The sequence below is a fragment of the Sinocyclocheilus anshuiensis genome, unplaced genomic scaffold (genome assembly GCF_001515605.1).
Source record: "Sinocyclocheilus anshuiensis isolate Anshui unplaced genomic scaffold, SAMN03320099.WGS_v1.1 scaffold50, whole genome shotgun sequence".
Classification (NCBI taxonomy): domain Eukaryota; kingdom Metazoa; phylum Chordata; class Actinopteri; order Cypriniformes; family Cyprinidae; genus Sinocyclocheilus; species Sinocyclocheilus anshuiensis.
In genome coordinates, this window is record NW_015542382.1 from 1,941,895 (window position 1) to 1,954,299 (window position 12,405).

General features: G+C 35.1%; 1 protein-coding gene across 1 annotated transcript in view; it reads left to right on the forward strand.

Moving 5' to 3' along the window:
* Positions 1-12,405, forward strand: part of LOC107692681 (protein sidekick-1-like) — a 231,304-nt gene that overhangs the window by 215,709 nt on the left and 3,190 nt on the right. The window contains exons 33-45 of the mRNA XM_016491846.1: positions 108-178; positions 1,042-1,174; positions 1,773-1,829; positions 2,228-2,329; positions 4,272-4,387; positions 4,937-4,991; positions 6,759-6,896; positions 7,049-7,210; positions 9,146-9,271; positions 9,482-9,646; positions 10,589-10,726; positions 11,255-11,375; positions 12,128-12,257. Coding sequence (XP_016347332.1) covers positions 108-178; positions 1,042-1,174; positions 1,773-1,829; positions 2,228-2,329; positions 4,272-4,387; positions 4,937-4,991; positions 6,759-6,896; positions 7,049-7,210; positions 9,146-9,271; positions 9,482-9,646; positions 10,589-10,726; positions 11,255-11,375; positions 12,128-12,257 — 1,514 coding nt within the window. The remainder of the gene's footprint in view (positions 1-107; positions 179-1,041; positions 1,175-1,772; positions 1,830-2,227; positions 2,330-4,271; positions 4,388-4,936; positions 4,992-6,758; positions 6,897-7,048; positions 7,211-9,145; positions 9,272-9,481; positions 9,647-10,588; positions 10,727-11,254; positions 11,376-12,127; positions 12,258-12,405) is intronic.

Sequence of the window (12,405 nt, forward strand, 5' to 3'; positions counted from 1 at the left end):
ACAGACAGACGATAGATAGATAGATAGATAGATAGATAGATGGATAGATTAATTGATTCATTAATTGATTCATTAATTGATTGAATGTGTTTGTCTGTGTATTATAGTGCCAGATGAAGCGCCTATCATTTTGAACATCAAACCTTCAACCACAACATCTGTGATTGTCCAGTGGCAGGTAAAACACTGTAAAACAAAGAGTTAACAAGACTTTTTTTCAAAAACATCTTTACCATCCCAAATTTTTGAACAGTAAACCTTGTTGCAGTGTGTTATGGGATTGCCTTATCATCAAAACATTGTCTAAATGTTGGAAGAGTCCTCATGTGGAGAGCACGCCTGTGATGCTTACAATGCCCACTAAGTTTTGAAACAGCTTTAGCATGAGTAGGTGTCACAGGAACTTTTCCTGTCTTTCCATTTAACTGAAGGTTCAGGGGTTCAAATTGTCCAACAACGTTTAATAGCAGACTTGTGTGCAGAGTATTCCGCTGCACCTCTCAATGTTAATTATGTTTGGCAAGCAGGTTCTTAGCCTTACTCTTTACCCTCTAATTAGTTAGCAGTCATTTCACGTACCTCCTCTATCTATTCACACACATATGGATACATTTACAAAGCTGGCCTGTTTTGACCCCATCTTAATTAACTTTGCCTATAACACTGATCACATACTAAATAAGACACGTCCATAATAGAATAGGAGTGAGAACGCATGTTAGAGTGAGTCAGAGTAAGAACAACCAGATCAGGCCTTTACTGACCTGTGGTCTCGGCTAACTTGTCCTCTGTTGATCTGTGCTATCTCCTGGGCTGACGTGCAATGTGCGGTAATTACTTTCTGTCACCGTCTCTAAATGCTAATTAGCCGGCAGCAGACAGCATAGGCACTGTCTTTAACATTCTTTCATTAAGTAGCATCACAGGTCATATGCTGAAATGTCAGGTGAATATTTCCTAGCCTGAGTTAAATGGAGTAATTAAAACGGCAGTTTGCTACTTGGAGACTGACTGAAACTCGATATGTATCTGTGTCTGCAGCCGCCTGCAGAGGGAACTGTCAATGGGATTCTTGTGGGATATCGCGTGTATTACTGGGAACTTCCACGTGAAAACAGTCCAGACGAGCCAATGACAGCAACCAACCAATCAACAATCAGTCCGGAGTTCAGAGGTTAGTCTGTCTGTCTGATTGTCTGTAGTTCTGTCTAACTGTTTGTCCGTCGTTCTATCTATCGATCTGTCTGTCATTCAGTTGATCTATCAGTCTGTCTTTCTGTCGTTCTATTTAGCTGTCTTCCTGCTTGTCTGTCTCTGTCTGTTGATCTATCTATCTATCTATCTATCTATCTATCTATCTATCTATCTATCTATCTGTCTGTCTGTCTGTCTGTCTGTCTGTCTGTCTGTGTCTTTCTGCTTTTCCCTTCACAGCTAGAATTTTTGTTTATAACTGAAATTAATGTTTTGAATTAGATTTTTTGTTAATAGGTGAAATGTGTTGTTTTTCATAATGATACCATATTGCTAATATTTTTTTTTTCCAGTTATAAATATATTTTGTCCATGTTGCGCTACTTTCTGTTTCAGCTGACTGTTTTGTCTTCTGTGCATATTAAACATTGTCCCTTGTGTAATTTCTCTCTTATTCTCTTTTCCTCTCGCTCTCTGGGTTTATTTCACAACTCAAACAGCTAAGAGCACTTTTAAGACAGTGAGCAGCTTATTCTCTTTTCCTCTCGCTCTCTGGGTTTATTTCACAGCTCAAACAGCTAAGAGCACTTTTAAGACAGTGAGCAGCCCTTCATTAACAGAATTTGAATTAACGCGTAAGTATATTTTGATATTATTTTAATTGCTGAGTTGTTTCAATAGTTGTAATCTTTGAAGTGTTAACAGAGTCACATTCAAGCCCGACGGCTTTCAAACTCCCTGTTCTATCCTCTGATCTCCTCTACCGCTATAACAAACAGTTCCCCTAGTCTTTGCGCTTTGTTGTTTTGCCTCTGGTCCTGTCACTATTTGCTGTGAGGAAGGGGAAAAATGTAAATCTATTTTGTTCTCCACCTCATTTCCACATCCTTTATCTCATATCCATGTCCCTCTTCCGTCGCCTAATTTTACATTTTTGGGGTCTTTTTCTCTGCATTTCTCTAAACTAGTACCTCAAAACTCTTTGACTGCACCTTCCATCTTATTTTTCTTCATCTTTATTGGTGTATTTCAGAGCTCAGCAAGTACAGACGATACACGATTGTCATGACAGCATTTAATGTTGTTGGAGAGAGCCCTTCAAGTGCACCTGTTGAGGTGTTTGTGGGAGAAGCAGGTATGTTTTTATGCCTTATTAAGATCACTGCTATGGCTCAGCTCTAAAACTTGGACCACAAACTTTGGGAAACCCAGAGTGCTTTTTTGAAGTGTAGTTGTTTGATTTTAAATCTAATATCTGATCATCAGACTTACTTGGTCTGGTCTGAGCACTTAGCGCTTGGGTAATGTTAACGAGGAATGCATTTGCACACAAGTGATAATTGAATGTTATATGCAATACTTCCTCAAAGTCACACAACCTGTTTTATCTAGTTATGAGCTGTATGGAAAAGAAAAGTGAGACTTGAATCATGCAATGTTGACCAATTATCTGCACAACCCATTAGACAACGCGCAATGGATCCATTTGCGTGACCTATTGATAATGTATCACAGACCAGTTTCCACTATGCAGCGCAGATAAATTTCACCAGCGATGTGCTGTCTGGCATGGTATTAATACGAAAACAATCGGTTATGTCTTAAGTGAAGGTAAACAGACATCAGAAATGTGTCAAAATATAAGTTCTATGCTTTACCTCATTGTGTAAATATAGATAGGAATCGCTGTAATTATATACTCCCTATATACAAGAGCTTTCCTGAATGCTGTATAAAAGACTGACTAAATGACCTCTCTTCAGTCTATATGGCTGAGTTTGTATGTGAACGTGTGTCGCAGTACATGTCAAACCAAATTTGATTGTAATCTCATCTGATATGTAGAGCATTATGAAAGCCCATTACCTAAGCTAATTAAAAAAATGAGCCATGTGCACAAATCAGATTAGTTTGCACATCTGACCTCTCCCAAAGATCCGAATAAGGGGCACATCATTAAATATAGCATCCCTCTGGCATGACTTTAACACATAAAGACAACAAGGCCATCTTAATTACATATCTTTCATTATAGGAGTGTAGAATGAGCTGAAATGAGGATTTGACACATACAGCCCAAAGTAACACAAACTGACCATAACATGAAGCAACAGATCTATGAACTATAATATATGTGTGTTATGCAACGTAGTACAAATATGTACTATAAAAATAAATATTAATTCATAAATAATTAATATTGTTGCTACATGAATGTATTATGAAAATTGTATAATAAATAAATATTCATAACTATTTTACAGGGTTTCATCTTTTTATTAATTTATGCCCACCAAGGCTGCATTTATTTGTTCAAAAATACAGTAAATACAGTAATATTATGAAATATTATTAAAATTTGAAATAATCTCTTCTATTTTAATATATTTTCAAATGTAATTTATTCCTTTGATGGCAAAGCTGAATTTTCAGCATCATTACTGCAGTCTTCAGTGTCACATGAGCCTTCAGAAATCATTGTAATATGCTGATTGGCTGCTCAAGAAACATTTCATATTATTATCAATGGTATAATATTTTTGTGGAAACTATGATCATTTTTTTTCTGGATTCATTAATGAATATAAAGTTCAAAAGAACAGCATTTATTTGAAATAGATATCTTTTGTAATATTATAAAAGTCACTTTTGATTAATTTAATGTATCCTTGCTGAATAAAACAAACACAATATAATGCATAAATCACATACTCTGTTGAATAGTTTAGCACCACAATAGTGACTACATGAGAGAAAAAGGAAAACACCAAAAACTTGTTCTTGAATGAAAAGCTAAAGTTTTATAAGACATTATGTTTTACACAGTTCAGTGTGTCAATAAATCACTAAACCTCTTTCCTTTCCGTTTAGTCACTGTCCATTGTGCCACAGAGAAATGTCATTTGACATTTGGCCTTTATATGAGACAGATACTGTGGTCTATGAAGTAAATGGTTTTCCTTCTGTAGTAGTCTCATCCCGTCCGCTGTTGACACATGCACATTTGATTTGTTTGTTGCTCTATTTAAAATCATACATTTGTGTGTGTGTGTGTGTGTGTGTGTGTGTGTTCACAGCTCCTTCAGTGTCTCCTCAGAACATACAGGTGAAATCTGTGTCCTCTAGTCAGCTGGATGTAGAGTGGCAGCCTCCACCTGTCGAAACACAAAACGGAAATATTCAAGGATACAAGGTGATGATAATTTCTTTTACCCACATACATACACAAAATATGATCCGTACAATTCACAAATATTTTAGGAAGGCATAAGATGAAAAAAAAAAAAAAAAAAGTAAAATGCATTTCAAATATTTATGTTTACATAAATAGTGGAGACAGCTGCAAGAAGGCATCCTGTGTGAATGGCCATAAGACATTAGGTATTAATAATTATAATTGTTTATTAAATTCTGTGTTTTTAATTGTCAAATGCATATTTACACCAATAGAAATGACCCATAATTCCCATGCACTCGTTGTGTTTGTCACGTTGTACACTCTGGGTTGATCATTTTAATGCATGAATACATAATGTTCAGTTGTTTAATCAGTTGTGAGCTCTGAATTTGATGAAAAGTGTTTCCAAAATCAGTCAGGCAGTCCATCTGTTTACCGGCATAAATAAACTGTCGTTCATCTGCAGTCTGTCTTCCCTTATCTCACTGTCATCTGTTGATTTCACCGCATTAGCTTCCACCGTTGTTTTCCTATTTACGCCATCTGTACATCTGTCTCTCATAGAGATTTGAACAGGAAATGGTTATGAATCCTTCTGTTCTGTCCACAAACACACAAAGTATCAATTCAAGGATATACATATTTCATTCAAGTCTAATTTTAGTGTGTGTATGTGTATTTAAAGGATTAGTTTCCCAAAAATGAACATTTTGTCATCATTTCCTCACGCTCATGTTGTTCCGAATTCATATGACTTTTTTTATTTACATTTTTTTTTTTTACCTTGGAACACAAAAGAAGACATTCTTAAAATGTACTTAGTTGCTTAATGAATGGACAATGCAGTAAACTTCCAAAATATAGCACATATATTATAAAAAATATATCATAAATATAAGAATATACACTAATTGGGGTCCATATTATTTTTTAAAGAAATTAATACTTTTATTCATCAAAAACATATTAAATTGATCAGAAGTGACAGTAAACCTTTATAATATTAGAAAAGATTTCTATTTCAAATAAATGCTGTTCTTTTGAACTTTCTATTTACTAGAAAATCTTGATAAAATATATATCACGGTTTCCACAAAAATATTAAGCAGCACAGTTTTCAGAATTGATAATAAGAAGAAATGTTTCTTGAGCACCAAATCAACATATTAGAATGATTTCGCAAGATTTGGCGAATAGAAACAAGTCCAAGTCTGACTAAGCCTTTGATTAAAAAATGCTGTCATCATTTCCTCACCCTCAAGTTGCTCCAAACTTGAGTTCTTTCTTTTGTTGAACACAAAAGAAGAAAATTTGAACAATGTTGTTAACCAAACAGTTGCTGGTAGCCATTGACTTTCATAGTTTGTTTTTTTTTCTCAATAATATGGACGTCAGTGGCTACCAACAACTGTTTACTCGCATTCTTCAAAATATCTTCTTTCGTATTTAACAGAAGAAAGAATTCAAGTTTAGACCAACTTGAGGGTGAGGAAATGACAGAATTGTAATTTTTTGGGTGAACTATCCCTTTAATGTTCTATGTTCAAGTTTTGTTGATAGCATTAGTGACATTTTTTAACAAAAAATGTGTTTACTGTAATGCACTGACAAAGGAAAGTTTAAGATGTAAGACAATGCAGTTTAAAAGCAGAAATGTACAGCTCACGTTTTTTAAAGCACTTTAATAATTATTACTGGAACACTAAATCGTCCTTTTAGCAGTGCAAGTACTTTTTAGGCATATGTACAGATGTCATTCCTTCATCAACTCTTTTCATTTGAATTGTGATTCTGATCATATCATTTGTACAGACAAAAAGTGTTTAAAGAACAGAAGCATATTTATTTTGACTGTTTTTGATCCCTCTATATGTACATAGTTTAAAAAACTTGAGGTTGTAGTATTTTTCTACAGTTTTGAAAGAAGTCTCTTATGCTCACCAAGTCTGCATTTATTTGATTAAAAATACAGTAAAATATCATTAAAAAAATTACAATTTAAAGTAACTGTTTTCTATTTGAATATATTTGAATATGATTTATTCTTGTTATGGCAAAGTTCAATTTTCAGTCTTCAGTGTCACATGATCCTTCAGGATTTGGTGCTCAAGTAACATTTCTTATTATTATCAAAGTTAAAAACATGCTGCTTAATATTTTTGTAGAAACTGTAATACATTTTTGGATTTCAGGATTCTTTAATTATTAATGTCTTTACTGTCATTTTTTGATCAATTTAATGCATCCTTATTGAATAAAAGTATTAATTAATAAAAAAAAAAGTATCTTACTGACTCCAGATTTTTTGTTATGTATATACTTTATATTTAGAAGAAGTGTATGCTAGAATGTTTTTGAGATTTTTAACTTCTCTCAATCTCTCAAGCTCCTGGAGCACCCAGCCACGTGGTGTTTTCGGAGGTGACAGGAAGCTCCCTGAATGTGTCATGGGGAGCTCCTCTGCAGCCCAATGGAGTGGTGGAAGGCTACAGAGTGGTCTATGAGCCCACCGCACCAGTTCATGGTGAGCAGGATATAAGGAAGAGTAAGAGAAAACATGCAGTAAAATCATTATTCAAATTGAAATGAACAAAAAAAGAGTATTGAATTAAATGTTTTTAGTTTTGAGTACAGGTATATGTTATTCAGTATTCATAAAGTCCCTTCTTTTGACAGGTGTCAGTAAGACAGTTACAGTGGAGATCAAGGGGAACTGGCAACGCTGGCTGAAGGTTCGTGACCTGATGAGGGGTGTGACCTATCGCTTCAAGGTTCAAGCCAGAACTATTAGTTACGGACCCGAACTGGAAGCCAATATCACAGCAGGACCAGTGGAAGGTATGTGTAAATATGAATAATAATGCATAATAATACTTCCATAATAAATCCCACAATAATTGGGGAAGAAAGAAACATCCCCTGCAGTTACAGACACCAGCGCTGGAGGCTTTCTTTGGATTCAGTTAATTGTTGAATATGAAATGACTGCATATAACTAGTGCTTTTCTAAAATAAAACACTTTTCTCAAACCTGGGACCTACCAGGAAGATGGCATTTCATTATTTTAATTCTTAGAATTAGTTGAAGATGGAAATTAAAATAGGGCTGTGTGAACTTCATGGTTTGATTAGTGCACTGTAATAGGAATGTGATTTCGTGTAGCCTTTGAGCAACTGTTCATTCTCAAGACACAGCGCCTTCATTGAGGAGGGACGCTGGGCCTCACACAGACCGCCTTCAGTTTAAAATGTTCTTCAGATGAGGTGCAGTTGATTCATGTAGGAACGGTGGACTCTGAGTGGTCGGTATGGATTATGAAGGAGTATGAGCTCATGTAATTGGCCAAAATTTTGAGCAAACAATACAGTGTCACTAGCATATATTCCATGGTACTAAATGTTTCATTCATATACCGTGGTATTAACATGGTACTCCAGGGTACGCTACCAGTCTAAAATGTGAACACATTAGAGTAAATGTATGTTTCTGGTAACCTTAAAGACCGTAAGTGGAATGTAGCTTTGTAGATAAAGACATGTCTCTACAGAATTTCTTTGCACAAAAAAGTAAATAAATAATCAAAAATATATATATTTTTTTAATTAATTAATTAGTGGATGAGTAGGACCAAATAGCAAAGCAAATGCAGCAAATGAGTTTCCAATATAAAAATATAGGTTAATTTTGTACTTATAAATGTCTGTACTATGTTTGTTTGTTGATGAGTAAGACCAGGTAGCAAGGCAAATGCAGCCAACAAGTTTCCAGTATAAAAATGTTAACTTTCTTCTTAACACTAATTTAAATAAAAAATAAAAAAAAATGATTGATTGACTGACTTGCTAACTTATATATATACACACACACACACACACTCATCCCCTGAAAATTTAAGTAAGCTAGCAAGTGTATTTAAAATGATTGATTGACTGACTTGCTAACTTATATATATACACACACACACACACACACACTCATCCCCTGAAAATTTAAGTAAGCTAGCAAGTGTATTTAAAACAAATTTCTTTACAGAACAAAATGTAATTAATTTTCAAATGTATGTATATATACAGTATGTGTGTGTGTGTGTGTGTGTGTGTGTGTGTGATAATAATTGTTTTCATTGATTGTGTAAATAAAAAAAAAATACTGAATGTTTACGTAGATAAGTAAACTTTTGACTTCAAAAAAGTACTTAAGAAATACCATGATTTTACCATGGTACATATCCAAATACTATGGTAATACTATAGGAATTTTTCCTAGTGATATGAGTATTTTGGTTGATGATTAGTCATTGGCACAGGAAAAATAAATCGAGAAAGAAAACATTCTGTATCTGTGTTACAGAGAACAAGTAAATTAAAACATGACATTTACCATCAGCTAGTTTATTTAAAAGGTGAAAGGATTTGTGGGAAATGAAGTGTGTTAACAGTATACGGAATGTGAGTGTTGTCAGGTCACAGTGGCCAATAAAGAACATGTTTTGAAGAAGATATATCCCTACAGCTTCAGTGTGACCTTTATGCAGTCTAAACCACTTTAGAACAGCAGCGCTGCCTGTCTTAAGATCCTTAGTTGCAAGCAGTAGAAAGTAGTTATTCAGTTATAAAAAATTCATCATTTTCCTTCCATCAGCCTAAATTTTGAAGCCTGTACTGCAGTCTGAACTGTTATGATTGATAAAAATGGCCAGAACCATTTTAGGAACTGCGGTTTGTGCTGTTATTGATTATTCAGAAAGGAATAATATGCCTTATATTTCATAGGCTCCCCCAGTTCGCCCTTGCAGACCTCAATCACAAAGTCTGCATCAGCTTTGACGCTTCATTGGTCAGAGGGCACAGAAGGGGCGGGACCTGTCACAGGATATGTCATTGAGACTCGTCCATCAGGTAAGCAGCACTTCCTAGTCCGTCTGCTGACTTCACATCTACCCCTGACTTCCTCATTATAAGTTCTTCATCTCGTGCATTACATGGTGTTGCAATACCAGGCTTATTCTCAATTAACCTTCCTCTTTTCACTTCCACCTCTTCCATCTTTCGTCTCCTCTGTGGCAACCAATTACTCCCCCTCCTGCTTTTGAAATCCTGCATTTCCAGATGAAGGATTATGGGATACGTTTGTCAAGCATCTCCCACCTGGCAGCTTCTCGTACACCATCAGTCTGGACCGTCTACGCTCAGGTGTGGCCTATGAATTCCGTGTCATCGCAGTCAATCGTTTCGGTTATGGCGATCCCAGTCCACCTTCCACTGCAATGTCTGGTAATCTTCCTCATTATATCATACCACTGCATTATATTCAACAGTGATGCGAATGACAACCCACTCAACAGACTCTATGTCTGTCCCACAGCTTTGTTTTTGTTTAGGCTACATCACATTAGATACAGTATTTTCCCTGACTAATGTCAATTGCATACTATATCACAATTCAGTTTTCATAATTTTGCTGTTTAGAGTATGGACATTAGTATTCCACTTCATTTTCAAACATCTGGGAGGCATTCTACTTCAGTGAGGATGTTTGAACTGTGGAGCACTATAGACTCACTTTGTGGCCTCTACTGCCATCTAGTGTCACACAGCTGAATATTCACTCATCCATAAGTAAATTAAAAAAAAACTGAAGACTTATTTGGTGCTGTTGAAATTACTACTATTTTTTTTTATATATTATATTATATTATATTATATTATATTATATTATATTATATATGTGTATTTCTGAAAGAATTCTCTTATACACACTAAAGCAAAATACTGTTATCTATTTTAATATTAGAAATCTTTCCAATATGCTGAATTGCTGGTCAATAAACATTTCTTATTATTAATATAAATGTTGAAAACAGTTGTGCTGTTTAATGTTTCCGTGGAAACTGTTATACATTTATTTTCAGGATTTCTTGATGAATAAAAAAAAACAGCATTTATTTGAAACACATCTTTTGTAATATTATAAATGTCTTCACTGTCATTTTTTTAATCAATTTAATGTATCTTTGCTGACTATGCAAATAATTAAGTTAAATAATTAAGTAATACTTTCTTTAAAAAAATGTAATGACCTCGATCTTTGAACTGTAGTGTGTAATATAATATAATATAATATAATATAATAATAAATTTCCCCCTGATGTTTAAAATGTCAACAGTAAAATAGCAATATGTTGTATTGTAATGCAGAATTGTTGTCTGTTGTAGCTCTGTCTGAAACACCTTTCTATGAGGAGTGGTGGTTCCTGATCGTCATGGCTTTGATCAGTCTCATTTTCATTCTGATGGTTGTGTTTGGTTTGCTCCTGTTGGGACAGAACAAGAAGTACAGGAGCTGTGGAACAGGTGAGACTAAACAGAATAATATAAATCGATAATATACTTGTATTGTATTGAAACTGCTTTGAGCACTGAACATTCTGTTTTCATTTACTCACTCTCATGTTGTTCTAAACCTGTATGAATTTGGGCTAATTGTTAAAACCGTAACAGGCAAAATAATGGATATTAAAACTAAAACTATCTAAAGGGTAATTTAGACACAAGAGGGTTTTAGACACTACTATGATGGTATTAATGTGGTATTTTTGAGGTACCAAATGTGGAATATATCAAAGTACTGTCACCTGATACAATCACTGTATCTTATGATACCACCTCAATACTTCTGCTTCCTACACAGTTTCTGGGAGTCTTGCTTTTAAAGATTTTAAGTATTTGTAGTTGCTTCATATGAGTCACTTGTGTAACTGTTGGGGAAAAATGTAATTCTATGAAATACAAAAAAAATGTAATAGCTCATAGTTAATGTAGTTAATCAGTCTACACATCCCAGTGTTTGTTGTCATTACTTGGATGTAATTCCTCCCACAGGAAAACACATTACTACAGTAGAGGAGTCTGTAACTCTTGACAATGGCGGCTTCACGGCTCTAGAGCTGAACAGCAGACATCTGAATGTGAAGAGCTCTTTCCTAAAGAAGAATGGAACAAGGTGGGGTTTCATCTGAACTGCTATTAATGTGCCCCTATTATGGGTAAAGAAAGGTTCATATTTTGGTTTTGGGAGTCCCCAAAAATAGGTTGACATGCATGCAAGGTCAAAAAACACATTCATTGTCTTATAATATGCATTTATTTTTACCTTACTTGCTCAACGACACCCAAGCGATTTGCTCAACGATTCATTTTTCCAAAACCCTCATTTGCATGACGCTAATCTGGTGATTGGTCTCATTTTCATTTCATCATGTCTGTAATGCCTGATAAAGCAGCGTTTGTGAGCGCAGTGCTTCTTTGTGTACAGCCGTTACTGGGTAAAATTAATTCTTTGCCACTAGGTGCCGCTTTTAGAGTGGTAGAAATAGCGGTTTCCCCGGTAACGGCTGTACACAAAGCAGTTTTATCAGGCATTACAGGCATGATGAAATGAAAATGAGACCAATCGGACCAATCACAGCAGATGATGCAAAGGAGGGGTTTGGAAAAATGAATCGTTGAGCGAATCGTTTGGGAGTTGTTGTGCAAGTAAGGTAAAAATAAGTGCATATTATAAGACAATGAAAGTGTTTTTTGACCTTGCATGCATGTCAACCTGTTGTTGGGGACTCCTAAAACCAAAATATGAACCTTTCATTACCCATAAAATTAATCAAATTAAAATTTATCACCACGTACAATTTTTCTTGAAATAGCTCTTCTGTGGATATGTGCGAGCAGCTTGTAATAATGTTATGTTATCTCCAGATCTCCTCCACGGCCCAGTCCAGGTGGTCTGCACTACTCTGATGAAGACATCTGCAACAGCTACAACGGGGCTGCTTTAACAGAGAGCACCACGCTTACAGAGAAACCCACTGAGCTGTCAGAGTCAGAGGTGAACACACTACACCAATAACGCATGACTATAAACAACTTCCATGGGGGTACGACGGAGTTTTAGAGAAATCTTATGTCTTAAAGGGGTCATATGATGTTGCTAAAAAGAACATTATTTTGTGTATTTGGTGTAATGAAATGTGTTT